The sequence below is a fragment of the Gigantopelta aegis genome, chromosome 4 (assembly GCF_016097555.1).
Source record: "Gigantopelta aegis isolate Gae_Host chromosome 4, Gae_host_genome, whole genome shotgun sequence".
In the NCBI taxonomy this organism is placed as follows: domain Eukaryota; kingdom Metazoa; phylum Mollusca; class Gastropoda; order Neomphalida; family Peltospiridae; genus Gigantopelta; species Gigantopelta aegis.
The window spans coordinates 71,267,244-71,285,210 of NC_054702.1; the positions used below are offsets into that span (position 1 = coordinate 71,267,244).

Here is a 17,967-nt window from a genome sequence, read left to right on the forward strand (position 1 = left end):
GAAAGGTGCTTTGAAAATGTTTTTGCTTCTGGCGAGCTCATCATAGGTAACTGATGTACATTCTACAGTGATGGAAAGTATGGAGGAAGACGTCGAACTCATAATATCATGTGCTCGCTATCAATAGCCTCTACGTGCGTGAGGGTATATTGGTTACACCAATTTAATCCAGGAGGTCCTCAAGGTTTGGTTATGTATGATTATTATTATTTTTATTATTATTATCTTTTTTTTTAATGGTGATTATGTATCGGCATTTAGCTTTAAGAAAATTACCATTTGATGTTATAGTGCAGCCTAGATATATATGTATATTCAGTGGCGTAGCGTGGGCGGGGCCACCGGGGCGGTTGCCATGGGCGTAAAATTCTGGACTGGTGGAAGGGACTCAGGGAGTGCTAACGGTCCACTGGTTAGGGGGCGCATTTTACTTGCCTTGCCCCGGGCGCTGGCAACCCACGCTACGCCACTGTGTATATTCATTTGTTTGTGAAATGTCATTCATTCCGACTTTAAATTCATGTTACATAGATATTCTATTTCTCACAATAATCGTGTAGTAATTTTGCAGCCCTTCTACACATTCTGATATAATTACCATAATATCATCAGCCCAAAAACGATGTGATAAGACTTCCTTTATAAAGTACTATCGCGTCACATGCTTCAGCCCGCTATACCGACCCTGGTCTGGCTGGTGATGTTCTCTTGCACTTGGCAGCGCAGGTGGTACCCCTTCCCACCCACTTCAAACTCTTTCCTGTCCTGGACGGAGGAGCCGGCATAAATCGACACCTGCGCCCATGTCGTGGGTGGGGGGGGACCTTACCGGTGTCTTTTTTTTTCAATATGCCCCGGACCCCGCTAAGCAACTCGTGTCTCACTATAAGCCTAAACGACCCCCCCCCCCCCCCCCCCCCACACACACACACACACCTCAAAATCCCAGCTACGGGCCTGCATTGGGCCTTATTATGTATTTAATAAGAAATTATTACACTCGCGGGTGTGTCATATCTCGCTCGGGCAATAAAATAAATCCTGACACGAGTTTCGTAAAATTAGCACGACACACAAGATAATAATCTCTATTTAGCCTATTATTTCCTTTGTTTTAATGTGATCATCTAAAGGCCCTTGTTTGTTCAGTGGCGTATCTACGAAAAATAGCGCCTATGACAAGCACTGAAATTGCGCCCCTGTCCAAACATCTGACACCCATCTTTTAGAAATAAAAATTATCAATTTCAAACTAATTGTCACGGAAACTAATTTGACGATTGAAAAAAATATTTATTATTATTGTTTATTATTTCGATTAATAATTATGATAATCAAGGACAGATCATAGGCCTACATCTGAAGAAAATTCTTTTTTCACTATCCGAGGATGGCTTGTCTGACTTTAACAGAAACTGCTCAAGTGGCGTCCAGGGCACGTGCCATACCTGCCATACCCTAGGTACGCCAGTGGGTTTATTACGTGTTAATTTCTTTTAAGTTAATTTAACAATTATGATGTATTATTATTAATCGTTCTATATTTTAGATGACTGAGATCTTTAAAGTGCATTTAAAGTTGTAAGATTTTTTTATCATTTCTGGAGAAAAATCGAGGTGATCATGTGATATTCCTAAACATAAATTGGTCCGAATTTATGAAACCTGTTTTTGACTTACATGCGTATAACTATATTACTCTGCTTAAATAACCGCGTTTAAAAAAAACAAAAAATACAGGCTTCGTAAATTTGGCCCATTATTAACAAGATTCCAGTAACATATGGGATTTTTTTATCACAAAATAATAATAATTTTACACGTTATGACGTCAAAATTAACTGCAAAGGTGACTTTAATGACGTAGTAGATTTTATTTTACTAGGCCCTATTGTTATTAATTTTAACAAATCACGTTAACTTTCACAAATGAAGAAAACTAAGAATAAGTCTACTAAATACTCATTGCAGCTAGAAACTAACAAGTTAATATTTGAAAAAGATAGCGCATGGTCATGGGTTGCATGCTTTTGCGCATTTCAAACCTGTGTTCTCATAACTGGAATATTACACGGGTTTGGTGCCTTTCTTGTGGAATTTACTCGTGAATTTAACACAACAAAGGGAAATGCAGGTAAATATTATTACAGTATGGGAACGGATCGGTGTATATGTTGATGCTGTTGTTGTTGTTTGTTTGTTTGTTTGTTTTTGTTTGTTTTACATTGGATGTGCCATACTGTCAAGCAGACACGAATGATGAAGTCTTTCGTTCTGCAACATCTGCAAATTAATGTGTTCTGCAACTGTTAACTTTTGTATGTTAAGGCCACAGGTACGCCCAAACAGCAACACCGGTTACTTATATATTTTAGTATGTGTGTACCATTATAACCAGTTAGACATTATTTACGTTTTCTTCATTAGACTTTGTAAACCTTGTATGTAAAACAATCATATTTAAGCAAAATCAAAATCAAAATCGATCTCAATCACCAACACCCGAGATATACAAATTATAAATTTTTGAAAAAAGTTTTTTAAGAATGGAATCATCTATGCAATTCATGAATTAACCAACTTTAAGATCTAAAACCAACTTGTATGACACATCTAATGTACAGAATGATATACACTGAATACAGATCCGTTCCCAGACAGTGATTATTGCATTGCAAAACTCTAGATATCTGCTTATTAAACCATATTCTGAGGTGAATACCTAGTCAGCTTACTGTTAACAAACCCCACTCCATCGCGAACAGTAGTATTAAACCTGTTACATTTGTAAGAACAAAATCGATATTTGAAACTCTGTTGTGAAAGTTCAAACGAAGTAATAAAATACAGGCTATCTTTATTTTAATTTTTTTCGAGAATTAATATTTCAAAAATAATTGTTTTAAATTTCTGCATAATAAGACACAATCAATTGCTATATACATATGCATATATGTTCAGTTTCTAACACATTCAATTTATCAACCGCAGTTTATACGGTCATCATTAGGCCTATATATACAGACTTTAGTTACAGCCCTAAACGTGAAGATTACTTATGTTTTATAATAATAATTATTGGAGGTGATATTTTTATATTATTGTTATAATAATAATAATTATTATTATTTAATTTCTATAGCCTGGGTCAGTTCACTGGCTTACGGGATATCGATGTTTGCCGGTCCAGTTGCCAGCATGTTGACCAACCGGTATGAACAGCGATTCGTCATGATGGTCGGTGCCGCTCTGTGTGCTATAGCCAATTTAACGTCATCCTTCGTGACGTCATTTCAGATCCTGTTTCTGACCTTTTCTCTTGTCTTTGGTCTTGGTGCCAGTCTGGCAGTCACGTGTACCGTGACGATCTCTCAGGAATATTTCGACAAGTACACGACGGTTACAATGGGCTTGATTGCTGCTGGCAGTAGTTTCGGGACGCTGGTGATGGCACCGCTGTCGCAGTTCCTGCTGGATACCGTGGGATGGAGAAATTCTTTGAGGTGAGTCTGCCAAGATATTACATACATACTCAAGATTCAGGGCGTTGAGTCTATGGTCCTTCCCAATCTAATTAAAATTAGCCCCACTACTGGTAGACCAGTTGAAGTAATTTTAATCTGATTGGGTCTTTCCCATCCTCCTATAAAAATGTTTGTTATAAATAATTTCAGTTTGGTTTGACGTAATAAGAAAAGTAAAAGTGTTTTGGAAATACCCCACCCAAAACCCCACACCCAACAACAACAAAAACCTATTTGTGTGTGCAATTTAGAAAACAATCTGCTCAGAAATAAAGAAATAAATACTTTGTAGTAAATTCCATAGTATGAAAAAAAGGCGTTCCCTGTAGGAAGGACTATAAGGTTTCATCCTGCGTCCAGATTGTTAACATCTTATAATGTAGGGCCCAGACACCTTCTGGGTTTGGGGGCGGGACGTAGCCCGGTTGTAAATCGTTCGCTCGATGCGCGGTCGCTCTGGGATCGATCCCCGTCGGTGGGTCCATTGGGCTATTTCTCGTTCCAGCCAGTGCACCACGACTGGCATATCAAAGGCCGTGGTATGTACTACCCTGTCTGTGGGATGGTGCATATAAAAGATCCCTTACTGCTAATCGGTAAGAGAAGCCCATAAAGTGGCGACAGCGGGTTTCCTCTCTCAATATCTGTGTGGTCCTTAACCATATGTCTGACGCCATATAACCGTAAATAAAATGTGTTGAGTGCGTCGGTAAATAAAACATTTCCTTCCTTCCTTCTGGGTTTTGATAACGATTCGTGAATGCATAAACACAGCATAGGATGATGGAAAATGTAAATTACCATGTATGCCAATATTTGATGTCAGACTCATTTAGGGGCGGGAGTTAGCACCGTCGGTTGAGTGCTCGCTTGAGGTGCTTGCGTCGCAGGATCGAATCACCTCGGTGGATCCATTCAGTTAATTGGGTTTTTCTCGTTATAACCAGTGCACCACAACTGGTCAAAGGCCGTGGTATGTGCTTTCCTGTCTGTGGGAAAGTGCATATAAAAGATCCCTGACTGCATTAGGAAAAATGTAACGGGTTTCCTCTGACGACTACGAGTCAGAATTATCACATGTTTGACATTCAATAGCCGATGATTAATTAATCAATGTGCTCCAGTGGTGTCGTTAAACAAAACAAAACTGTACCCATTTATACATGGGGGTTCTCCCGTTAAAATTACGTGCTCGTGATGGGATCCACTTACGGGGCAGGATTATAGATATACTCTGACATAGCATATGACTTGTGCAGGTTTAGATTTGTCTAACCAATTTTGGAAGCTAGAGGCAAAGTTTAAAAAGTTTGTTTTGTTTAACGACACCACTAGAGCACATTAATTTATTAATGATAGGCTACTGGATGTCAAACATTTGATAATTTTGATATATAGTCTTAGAGAAAACAAATCCGCTGCATATTTCCATTAGTAGCAAGGAATCTTTTATATGCACCATCCAATAGACAGTATAGCACATACCACGGCCTTTGATATATCAGTCGTAGTGCACTGGCTGGAACGAGAAATAGCCCAATTGGCCCATCGACAGGGATCGATCCTAGACCGACCGCACATCGACCGAGCACTTTACCACTGGGCTACGTCCCGCTATTAGAGTCAAAGTAGGCATGATGTATTGTCCCGAGTAGATTAATTAATCAATGTGCTCTAGTGGAAAGAATGAATGAATGTTTAACGACACCCCAGCACGAAAAATACATCGGCTATGCAAATAAATAAAGTGATGATCAACGTCAATATAAAAATTCAAGGTTTAAACAAAAACAGTGTAAAGAACAGTGTAAAGAACTGTGCAAAAACACAAATATCACAGAATTTTACGGATACAGAATTTTACTCAAAACTTCAATTTTGTGCTGTATTGGCCATTCTCAAAGAAAATGTTACACCCCTGCACAACGGTGAGGTTGTGTTCTAGTGGTGGCATTAAGCAAAACAAACTTCTTGTTTTTTCGTCCTGAGTAGTGAGTGTCCTAATAATGATACGCTTGATAGTGGAGCAATGTGATCAATCTTGATATTGGTAAAACGTCCCTTTGACTCTAAAATTTCCAAACATTAATACCTATTTTAAAAACGCGGCAATGTTTTATACCATGTGACTGTTTCATAAAACTGTTCAACTTATTTTCGTGCTTATATTCAATTAAGGTTCAAGCACGCTGTCCTGGGCACACACCTCAGCAATCTGGGCTGTCTGTCCAGGACAGTGGGTTAGTTGTTAGTGGTTAGTGAGAGAGAAGAGGGTGTTGTGGCCTTACCCATTGATCCCTAAAGAACTCGCTCTGTGTTGGAGCTGGTACTGGGCTGCGAGCCCTGTACCTACCAGCCTGTATTCCGATGGCTTATATTTGCACAATGCAGAGTCTAGTGGGTCTTTGGCAAAATAGTGTTGAAATCGGCTCCACTTATCTATAACTATTACCTGTGCTACACCAGCAGAGCTGATTTCAATCAGATTGAGCCTTTACTGAATCACGTATATCGTGCAAAAGGTCATTGTCTTGGGATTTAATGAAATGAAACAAGCTTAGCTACCTTTAGATTACATAACATACGCAATATTTTGCTATGGAAATAGCATTCTTCATCTGTAATCAAAGTGGGGCGAGACGTAGCCCAGTGGTAAAGCGCTCGCTTGATGCGCAGTCGGTCTGGGATCGATCCCCACTGGTGGGCCCATTGGACTATTTCTCGTTCCAGCCAGTGCACCACGACTGGTATATCAAAGGCCATGGTATGTGCTATCCTGTCTGTGGGATGGTGCATATCAAAGATCCTTTGCTGCTAATTAAAAAATGTAACGGGTTTCCTCTCTGAGACTATATGTCAAAATTACCAAATGTTTGACATCCAATAGCCGATGATTAATAAATCAACGTGCTCTAGTGGTGTCGTTAAACAAAACAAACAAACGTCTGTAACCAAAGTGTGAAGAAAAATAGAAAATCGTTTAAAGTTAAAATAACCCAATTTTAAACATCGTAACGATGAACCATATATAAAATCTTCTGGGGCTTGATCTTGTTTTCATGCGTATTATGTAAAGAAGACGCACAATGTATGGGAATTAAAGAACATACTAGAATTCCGCGGAATTAAATGTCTCGTTTTCGCAGTACTGCGATGGACATCACAATTATAAACCAAGTTTCACTGACCTAGGACTTGTAGTTCGTGAGATACTGATGATCTAAACGCCGTCGGAAAAAGAATACCTGTATATTTCTTTTTTACTTTGAGACAATGAGCAAAATTCATAATTTTATAGGATCTATGTAACACAGTATAGTTTTTAACAGTTAATATTACAAACATTATGTTTCTCGACAATTTCAGAGTTTATGCTGGTACTTGTGGATTCTCCATGTTGTGCAATATGTTATTGATTCCCATATCACGGCCAAATAAAAATCGTTTTGACAACGTGCGAACATCACCTCTGCGGAAGCTCATGGAAGATCTAAAACTGTGGAAGAACAGGGTCTTCGTTGTCTGGACATGCGCCATAACATGTGTAATGTTTGGATATTATATCCCGTATGTTCATATGGTAAGAGTTATGTTCATAAACAAGTAAAGAGCCTGTTTATGTATATATTTATAAATGTTCTCTTACAATAGTGTACGGTACTTTAGGTTCAAACCTAGGCGCGTGTGTGTGTGTGTGTGTGTGTACCCCCCCCCCCCCCCATATTAAAGTATTTAATTTAATGTTTTCCTCCATATGCTCAAGTCAGTGTTTTAATGTGACCGTTTGGCGTTAGGCATAATTTTGGGAGTTGAAGTTTTTTTTGTTTAACGACATCACTAAAGCACGTTGTTTATTAATAATCGGCTATTGGATGTCATACATTTGGTAAGTTTTAACACATAGGCCTAGTCTTAAAGGAACACCGCTACATTCTTCCAGTGGCACTGGGTTGGACGGGAAGTGATTTGATCTCACGGCGCAAGCAACTCAGGATATGTACATGACCAGAAATGAAGAAATATAGTATATGTATATATAAAATATATTGTTGGAAGAGACCAAGTATCTTTAGTATTCAGTTGTCCATTATAAAGATCACTGCCAGTATTGTTTTGGCAGGTATCTTACGCTGCTGACTGTGGAATAAGTCCCAACAAAGCTTCCTTTCTGATCATGATTCTTGGGACGAGCACGGCTTCTGGAAGAATTCTCTTCGGAAAGATAATCCAGTTCGGCTTGCTGGACAGGGTGCGCATGCACCAGCTCTCCATGGTGATCACTGGGGCGGGAACGATGTTTCTGCCCATGATAAAGTCTTTTTCCGGGCTAGCGGCCTACATCGTCATCGTCGGCCTTGTTGACGGGTGTTACGTGGTGCTGCTGCCCTTGCTGACGTGTTCGTTGATGGGTTCAGAAAAGATGGTACTAGCGTGGGGATTTCTGATTGGAACTGCCTCCTTCACATTCATGCTAGGACCGCCAGTTGCAGGTTTGAATGTTTTTTAAAATAGCTGTATAAATACGGTAGTGAAGCTCTTTATAATGTGACATAGTGCGCTTAGAAATATATATGCTCAAAAAGGAGAATATCTTTGAATTTGAGATATGTTAATTAGCAAAAGGTGGAACTACCTGTCACCAATGAAAACAACAAAAAAGATGTTGAAAATATATTACATGTGAAAATATTGAGTCAAATTAAAAATTTCACAATCTAAAATTTTAATAAAGTCAATGAGTGTTGAAAGCAGGTATTTTACAGGAATAAATATTGTAATGGCAATGTCTACATTCCATTTGAAGCCCATCACAGCCCACGTGACCCGATCCATAGCACGTGCAAAGCACCATTCAGGCAAAAGTGGTTTTGCACGTGCCACTGGTCACATCACTACAATAGCACACAAGTTTTCATCGTTACAGTAGTCTGACCCAAAAAAACCCCACACATTCAAAGGATATTTGTTACGATCTGTTTAGACGCCACGCGTCATAAATGTGCAGCGTGAACGTGCCGTCGGCATGTTGCACGCGAGAACGTTAGTAGCTGACGTGGCAAGGACGTTGGATTGCAGTCGATGGGCAATTTATGATCTGCGGACACGAGTACAAGAAACGGGCACCACAGCTGATCGCTCCCGATCGGGTAGACCACGTGTGACATCACAGGCAGATGACCGTCATATTGTGTTACGTCACCTCCGCAACCGTTTCATGACAGCTACAGCAACCAGTAATGAACTTTTCAGATGTCGGGTGTCCGCGCAAACGATCCAAAATCGGCTGAGAACCGCTCACCTCCATACACGGTCCCGTATGTTGGACCCATTTTGACCCAATTTCATCGACGTCAACGTCAGCTGTGGGCACAACGCCACTTGCGATAGACTCAGAGGGAATGGAATGGACGTTCTCGACTTTTTGTCATCCGTGGCAACCTCAACGCTGCTGCATACCGCGACCGGGTGCTGGCCCAGGCCTGATCTTTCAGTATGACAACGCCAGACCCCACACGGCCATCTTGACAAGGGATTAATTGAGGAACGCGGGCATCAATGTCATGGATTGGCCTTCAAGGTCGCCCGTCTGGGATGTGCTGGGAAGACGCCTGCGCACTCTCAGGAACCCTCCACAGAAGTTGCAGGAACTTGGTGCCCCATTAGTGGAACAATGGCACTGTATCCCTAATGCAGTCTTTACACGCATCAGGCAGTCGATGAGTTGGCGTTGCCTTGCAGTTGTGGGTACATATGGAGGACATACGCGCTACTGAACCTGTGATTTTATCAGACGACTCTGCTTGTGTATTAACATTTTGATTGTTTATGGTTCTGACGAATGCATCGAACATTTATTTACTCAACATTTATTCCTATTCTTTATTTGGACGTCATACAATAATAAAAAAAACACCCTTATTTAACACGTTCTTCTGTCATATTTGCTAATTAGCCAAGATGAAACAGTTGTGAAGTTTTTAATTTGACTCAGTATTTATTAGTGGCCAAGAAAAGATCACAAATGACAAACAGTCTGATTGGTTCGAACGACTGTTCCTGTTATTAAAACATACGGTTTTTAGGTGGGTTTATTATTATTATTATTATTATTATTATTATTATTATCTCAAACATTATCTCAATCGATATTCGTTTAGCAGCCACTAAATTAGGACATCACTTTAAAAAAAAAATACAAAACACATTTCTCGTATTCATTTTTCACTTTCCAGGTTTTCTGTATGATGCGACTGGTTCCTACAACCTGGCGTTCCACATTGCTGGCATTCCAATATTATCGGGAGCCATCATAATGTTTCTCATCCCCTGGGCTCAGAGAACCTCAGAAACTAACAACATACTCCAGGACCTTGAAGTGTCCAGAAACCTGGAAGACGATGAGATCGTAGACTTCATAACGCTGAGCAAAGTTCCGTCGCTCGTTTCGACCACTAGATCGAAAATCACCCTAGCGGGATCTCGCAGAGACAACGAGCCTATACAGCCGGAGTCTGTGTCGCTGATGGACGCCGACTGGGGCGCGTATTTTGTGAACAACCTCAACCAGGTGACGTTTCTACCCGGCAACGTGATCAGCAGGCCGGGCATGAGGGAGGCGGATTTCGACCTCCAGGCGCTAGAGAGGAACGAGCAGGTGCTGTCCGACATGCTGAGGACGTCGGCGATATCTCCCGTGTCGCCCATTCGTATCTCCGGAGCTGCCGCGGCCGCGCTCATCATCGGCAGTTCGCCAAGATGCCAGTCATTGAGAGTAGGTTTACAGATATATATATATGTCCCGGCCTCGGTGGCTAAGTCATCGGACATAAGGCTGGTAGGTACTGACTTCGCAGCCCGGTACCGGCTCCCACCTGGAGCGAGTTTTAACGACTCAATGGGTAGGTGTAAGGTCACTACACCCTTTTCTCTATCACTAACCACTAACTATTAACCACTAACCCACTGTCCTGAACAGACAGCCCAGATAGCTGAGGACAACTGCAGCGTGCTTGAACCTTAATTGGATATAAGTACGAAAATAAGTTGAAATGGATTTAATACAGATATATTTATATATTTCGACATGGTTAAAATTGTGTTTTGTTTAACGGCACTACTAGATTTATTAATTATCGACGATTGAATTTGAAGTATTTGGTAACTTTTACTCGTAGTCATTAGAGGAAACCAGTTGTATTTTCCCCGTGTTCTCGTTCTAACCAATGCACCACAACTGATCAAAGGCCACTGTGTGTGCTTTCCTGTCTGTGGGAAAGTGCATATAAAAAGAAATGCCTTGCTGCTAATGGAAAAATGTAGCGGATTTCCTCTGATGACTACGAGTCAGAATTACTAAATGTTTGACATCCAATAGCCGGTGATTAATTAATAAACGTGCTCATGTGGTGTTGTTAAACAAAGTGTCGTTAACCAAAACAAACTTTAACATCAAGGGCTTTGATATACCCGACCTTAAACATGGATGCGATTATTAGTCCGCTACTCAGGACGGCGCATCTTGCCTAAAATAACTGGCCATAGACCACAATTAATTACGATATATGTTTCTATATAGCGTTAATGGCTATAACATTTTTACTAAAGGAAGGGACAATTAAGGCATTTGGCCTGGTATGCACAGTCAACGATATATAATGCACATTATTGCTTAATACCAAGTATAATCGTATAGTTAATTAATAAAACGGTTAAATGTGATGGCTATTATATATAACGGGCGCAGGCATTTTGTACCATCCCAGTGAATACGCCCTGTGGCGAGCTGGTGGTTACGTAATACCTAACGTGTCACGTCAGGAACTAGTCTTAGGAACTGAAGAAACAAAGCATACCTGAATTTTGCGGATGCATCGCAATGTTCTGTAATAATATCCATCCCAGTAAACCAGCAACAAGTATATATTATTTTTCAATACAAAATAAATAAAAAACAAACATTGTCAAAGTGTTGAAATAACTGTATTATTTTTAGTACGTAAATTAACTCACGTACTGAAATAATAATCGGAGTGTTTTCTTGGTTAATTGGTCTTTTCGTTCCGTGGCCTGTACCCGTGGTTCCAGATGGTCCCCAGACACTGTCTAGACACACTAAAAAGACGTGCCTCTTTTATTAAGATCACAGGGTATTGTGTGATAACCGCGCGGACACCCTCAAATCGTAATGGACATTATCAGCCATCCTTCTTTATTACTGTAAGTAATTCTGTAAAACCCTTGATTAAGTAGACTGTCCCATGTAAAATCACAAAACTGGCCAATTACGTAGTCCCAAAGAAAAGAAAATTACCACTTGGGTATCGTGAGTGGTCGTTTTTGCTCGAACGTACCCTACCAATAGGCCTAATAATATGCATTTGTTTCTTTGGATTTTTTCTTTGGATGTTTTAAAAAAGAAAAATACTGTAACTCCATTTCGTTCTATTGATGCAAATTGAAATATATTTAGTTAAATAAGTTATATTACTATCAAGTCATTTATGTTGTTTTACAAGTCAGGTTGATGAAAGCGAAGCGCCTTGTCGTAAATTATAGCGTGTGTTTACACTGTACATAGAGGAGTTAGACGGAGCTGACGTCACTTCGCCCCAAGCTGTACCACCGGACGTCACAAAAACGAAACGAAATGGCTGCCCCCAGTTAGCAGGAATAGGCCAATCATGGTTTTTTTTTTTTATTAACTCTAAAATTACGCGTTTTTCTTTCGTTAAAGTGTCAGTATGTGTTGGATGTCCGGGTAGTCATCTTTCCAACACATAAGGTTCTTGTTTGAGTTGACTGTCCCTTTAATATCAGCAGGCCCATGGATTTTTGTATGTACCTTTGCCTGCCTGGGGGAAACATATCCTGAAAAGGACAACACCTGCAGTTGTCCATCTCTTTCTCCCAGAATATTGGTTTAAACAAACACACACACACTAAACCTGGCCGGAGTACACCCATTTTACACAAAAATCACTACTTTTGCATGGGCCGAAATTACTGCAAACAAGTCTTCAATGTCAACAAGTTACACATGTTTACAAACTACATGCTCTCCCCTGTCAACTTCAGTCAAATAGTTGCCACTTCAAAGCTGTCTGCAATGAAATTATCACAGTCAAACAGCAGACAAATTGCGCGGACAAATCTTCGGATTTCCACAACCAAATGGGAAGATAACCGTGATCTGAGGCCAACTACGGGCTGACTACAGGTAGGCTAGTCATACTGTGTTGAGCGTCGGTACATTGATCAAGTATGCAATAGCCGTACCATTCAATTATAATATTGAAATGCTCCCATTTATATCCAGACGGAACCACATCTACGTAAAACTTTAGGACTTCGTGTACATCGACATCACACGAACATAATTGTATGTTCCCACGTACTGTACTTTAAATACTGCTAGGACTCGACTATCCCAGAACTGTTCCGTTTGCTTTTTCTATTTCAAAGACCATTTTTGGTCAGTTTACTTGCCTAATAATATGTGAGATTTTATTTTTGTCCTGAAGAATATAGGTGTTTATCGTTAAATGTTAATAACAGTAACCTTACCGTATGCAGTTTTATTCCTTTTAAACTTATTTATAAAATTTGTTTGATCAGTTACAGGAATTGAGATATGTCTTTAGATCCAAATAAAAAATTTTTTATTCACTTTTGGGTATTGCCACCCTCCCTGCGTAGTATCACGATTTTAATTTTGTGGATACAAGAGAGTACATTAATTAATTAAACTAAATATCATTTGAATACGAATATAATGCTGATCTGAGGTCGCGGATTGAAAATATACGATCATAGAAAAATAAATGCATGATGTATTTAATGTATTTACAATAATGTTACTTTATTAAGCGTTTGGTGTATAAAATTATATAATGTCAAGAATTTTTTCTCCCTTAAAATAGAGATTTCATAGGCTACTATACGTAGTTTTGGTGTTGTACTGAGACATTATTACTAATGTATGGTTTGATTATGATAATTCATCCAGACAAATGGTGTATTTGCAGAGCGGTTCTAGGAGAAGCGATGTGATTAACATTTCGTCTAGCACGCCCAGAAGGCACCCAAGACCCTTCACACGCGGCAGAGACGACGCCGACGAACCTGGAGGCTGTTCCAACGACGCTGCGTGTCAAACGAACTTGACCTTCTCAGTCTATTCCCCATCAAACCAGTTTGCGAGCGCAGGCCGTTCTCCCAGCAAGGTCATCATCTCTCCCAGCAAGGTCATCATCTCTCCCAGTAAGGCCTTCTCTCCGTCTAGGGGTCTTTCTCCACTACGCCACGTGGTTCTCAATGAACGCCAAGCAAGAAGTGGATCACCTCCTACTGCGACCACCTCTTCAAACGAGTCGGACTCGAGGTACACGGACGGGTTGATAATATTCGACACGATACCCGAATACGTTAGCAAAACGAATCTAACGGAAATTCAGAATAGAACAGACGATCAGTTTTCAGAAGCAGCGAGCACACACCGCCACGAGCAGCCAATAGACGATCGCGTTTCAGAACCAGCGAGTGCATGCTGTCACGAGCCGCCGGCTAGTTCTCCTTCCATGAGAAACAGAGAAACAATACCGACTGGTCATCGTCCGGATTACCCCCAGTTCTACACGAGTCATAACAGAAAAGATTACTCGGTTGGTCCGAAGAATGTCGCCTTCGAGACGCAGCCAGTCGACATTCCAATACCAGATGTCGATGTTACAGACCAGTGTTCGGACTACGAAATGTTTCAGATGGAACTGCCGCCATCTCCACCAAAGGAAGATGAGTGCATACCAATGATGCCATCAACGCCGGTGCCTATCCGGAAACGATTACCCGACTCTGACACAACTCAGCATACTGACGACTCATTGGATAACGCTGACGTTTCCGATTTCGTGTCACAGTCGACTGAGTCGCCTGTCTCGACACAGCCACCTCCTCAAAATAAACCCGCGTCGCCATCATCGACTGCAGGAACAGTTACCAATGCTGAAACCGTACCCGACGTTGGCGAGCGACGGTCTGCGTTAAAGACTTGCTTAGCAACCAGAGATGATCCCCTGGTTACGACACCCGAGCCTCCCAGGAGAACTGCTTCGACCACGACAGTCCAGCCTGGGGCTGTTTTCGTAATGGATCCACTGTCTCCACCTGAAGCAGACGACAATTTTATGGCCGGCGCTTCGTCCGCGACGCCAGATAGTCGGCAGGTTATGTCTGATAATCTGTTGACTCGCTCTGTTAAATCTACGGAGAGCAAAGAAGACTTCATTGGTCCAGTTAGGTCTACTTATTCTTCGAGTACTATCTAATGGATAACTAACTTCATGTGGGAATGGATCTATTGAGTCTTTACCACCAGCCTGAACATAAATGACATCCCCGCCAACACAAACAGCAGCTCAAAACATCAACCTAGATACACTGTGCATGCTTAAAATGCTACTCGGATTATTTTAATTCACCAACATGCCGTGCTATTATTTGGCAATTAAATGTGGTCAGATTGTGGTTTCGTTCATACCATATAATATTCCTCCACTATATACACACGTACGATATTATCACAATGCGTCATAAAATGGTGTGGGTGTGTGTAAAGGGATGGGGGAGGGGGAGTGTGTGTGAAGGCCAACACCTAGGCTTTAAGCATCTTTTAAAATCAGAAATCACTATGTATAATGTTTTAAATGTAGGCCTATACCATTTGTCTAAATAAAGTATTAATATCCATACTCCTATTAGTAGGTAATTGAAAATAACACTCGTAAAAAATATCATGACGGAATATTTTAATTATGGAACACTGGTTGAAACAGACGTCCCAACCCAGATGAGTCCATTGACAATGGACTCAACCCAAATAGTCCACATATTGTTGCTAATATGACTATATCAAGTTACGCGGAGTTTTATTTATATATGTCTGCATCAAGTTACGTGGAGTTTTTATTTTGCCTTACGTAAGCTTTGCAGACATATCTTGAGGGACTGGACTATTATATCAAGTTTCAAGCACTGAAGAACAGTCTGCAATTATACATGTAATTAGCTAATATACTAGACATGGAATTGTTCCACAACAAAGCACAGGATTTGGAAGCGGGGGGGGGGGGGGGGGGGGTGGGGGGGGGGGGGGGGGATTGCCCCAAACCCCCGAAGCAGGAGGGAACAGACCTACCATCACCCCAGTTAAAAAGTAATCTAAAAATGGATATCCCCGCCAAAACAATCAGCAGCTCAAAAGAGTGACCGAGAAAACCCGCTGTTATTCTTAAGAAACAGTAACAAGATATCTTTGCCAGAAACAGGACGACATATACAACATAATATACTATTAAAGGGACTATCTTGCCTCAAGTTAGTGTTGCCATTGTAGGATGTAGCCGAATAAATATATATATTAAAATTGAATACCGTAAACATTTTCTGTAGAATACCAGTGTCGTCGGTATATCCAATGTTTGCGTATATATATATATATATATATATATATATATATATATATAGAGAGAGAGAGAGAGAGAGAGAGAGAGAGAGAGAGAGAGAGAGAGAGAGAGAGAGAGAGAGAGAGAGAGAGAGAGAGAGAGAGAGAGAGAGAGAGAGAGAGAGAGAGAGAGAGAGAGAAAGAGGAGAGAGAGAGAGAGAGAGAGAGAGAGAGAGAGAGAGAGAGAGAGAGAGTGTGTGTGTGTGTGTGTCACACACACACACACATGTATATAGCCTTTTTTTTCGTACGTCCAAGAGAAATTATATACACTGCATCCACCGACTAGTCTGTCAACTCCATTAGGAGCCTGCCCCTGATATATGTTACCATGTCAATAAAATAGACCTAAATAAAAAATTATTAAATTTTAAGCGTTCAGAATAGAACATTTTAACGTATTGAATTGCGAGAAGGAAATTGCCATAAAGGAGTATTGATAGCCCGTCCCACAGGGAACATCTCTTTTCATAGAATTTACTACAAATTATTTATTTATGTTTGTCAGTCTCTAAAATATTTTATACCTTACTCGGTAGTGTTGTGGTTAAACCATCGGGTACATGGCTGGTAGGTACTGGGTTCGCGTCCCGGTACAGACGTCCACCCAGAGCGTTTGTTTATTTGTTTGTTTTGTTTAACGACAACACTATATGGCCGAAAATCATATGCTGCCAAGAACGTCTGAAAACTGGTCAAAAGTTACTGCTGATGATATAAAAACGTATAAAGCTGAGTCAGATATTTCCTTGTCTTAAATCTATATTCCTAATGATGCAATTTCCTGTAAAACTCCAAACTGCAATATATCTGGTCATTTACATGAAATTGATAGTTTATTTATATAATTGTTAATGCATTAAAATTGGTATCTCAACATTTGATTGAAGGTAATAGTGACACTCACAAACATGTGCCTAGGTTGAATAACTACGTAAAGGATCTACATCCCATTGCTCGAGATGCCTACTTGTTATGGCGAAACAATGGTAAACCTAGAACAGGACTTGTATGTAAAAATATAAACAAAACACGTAGGCAGTTTAAATACGCTCTTAGAATGTGTCAAAATGAGAAAGAATAAAGGCAGATGCTATAGCACAAAATATGACCGACATGAACTTTTGTGAATTTTGGAAAAATATTTCTATAGAAAAATAAACGAACTCTCTTGGCAACAACTGTAGATGGTGTGACCGGGGTAGAGAATATTGCAGGTATGTTTAGAGAACATTATAAAAATTGTAAATTCTGTGACGGGTCAGCATCATCGAGCATATGTTGAAGAGTATATTACTAATTATTCAAGTTATGTTGCTGAAATGAACGTAAATCCCAGTGAGGTAATGGAGCTTGTTTTCAAACTTAGCGGTGGGAAATCAGCAGGGAATGACGGCCTCTCGGCGGAACACCTCCAATATGCGTCCTAGAGATTATTTGTTCTATTGTCAGTTTGTTTCAGTGCCATGCTTGTACACGGGCATGTATCTAGTAGTATGGCAGGTGTTATTCTTGTTCCTATTGTGAAAAACAAAACCGGAGACGCAACAGATAAAGACAATTACAGTCCAAATGCATTAGCAACTGTGATATCAAACGTTATGGAACATGTACTGTTATCACGAACAGACCTGAGTACATCGAACTATCAGTTTGGTTTTAAAAGTGAGACATGCACCGATATGTGTTTATTAGCTTTTAAGGAAGTTATTAACTTTTACATTTCACAAGGTAGTCCTGTGTATGTTTGCTTCTTGGATACGAAATAAGCCTTTGACCGAGTAAATCATTGGACATTATATAGGACACTTTTGGGTATTTAACCCAATTGTTTTTTGTAAAATGGGGTGCATATATTTCCTGTAAGTTTAATGTAACAAATGGCGTCCGGCAAGGTGGGGGTAATGTCATATTTATTATTTAATATATATATTGATGACCTTA

The 17,967-nt window shown here is 40.2% G+C and overlaps 1 protein-coding gene across 2 annotated transcripts; it reads left to right on the top strand.

Moving 5' to 3' along the window:
* Positions 1-1,863: 1,863 nt before the first annotated feature.
* LOC121371038 lies at positions 1,864-15,043 on the top strand. Of its 2 annotated transcripts, none has more exons than XM_041496655.1 (6): positions 1,864-2,134; positions 3,143-3,503; positions 6,891-7,104; positions 7,645-8,014; positions 9,758-10,296; positions 13,550-15,043. In XM_041496655.1, exons 1-6 carry the CDS (start codon positions 1,930-1,932, stop codon positions 14,846-14,848), a joined length of 2,988 nt encoding a protein of 995 aa, XP_041352589.1. In that variant the 5' UTR covers positions 1,864-1,929; the 3' UTR covers positions 14,849-15,043. The 2 variants fall into 2 exon arrangements, with proteins under 2 accessions (XP_041352589.1, XP_041352590.1); XM_041496656.1 differs by having other exon boundaries at positions 1,996-2,134; positions 3,298-3,503.
* Positions 15,044-17,967: the final 2,924 nt, after the last annotated feature.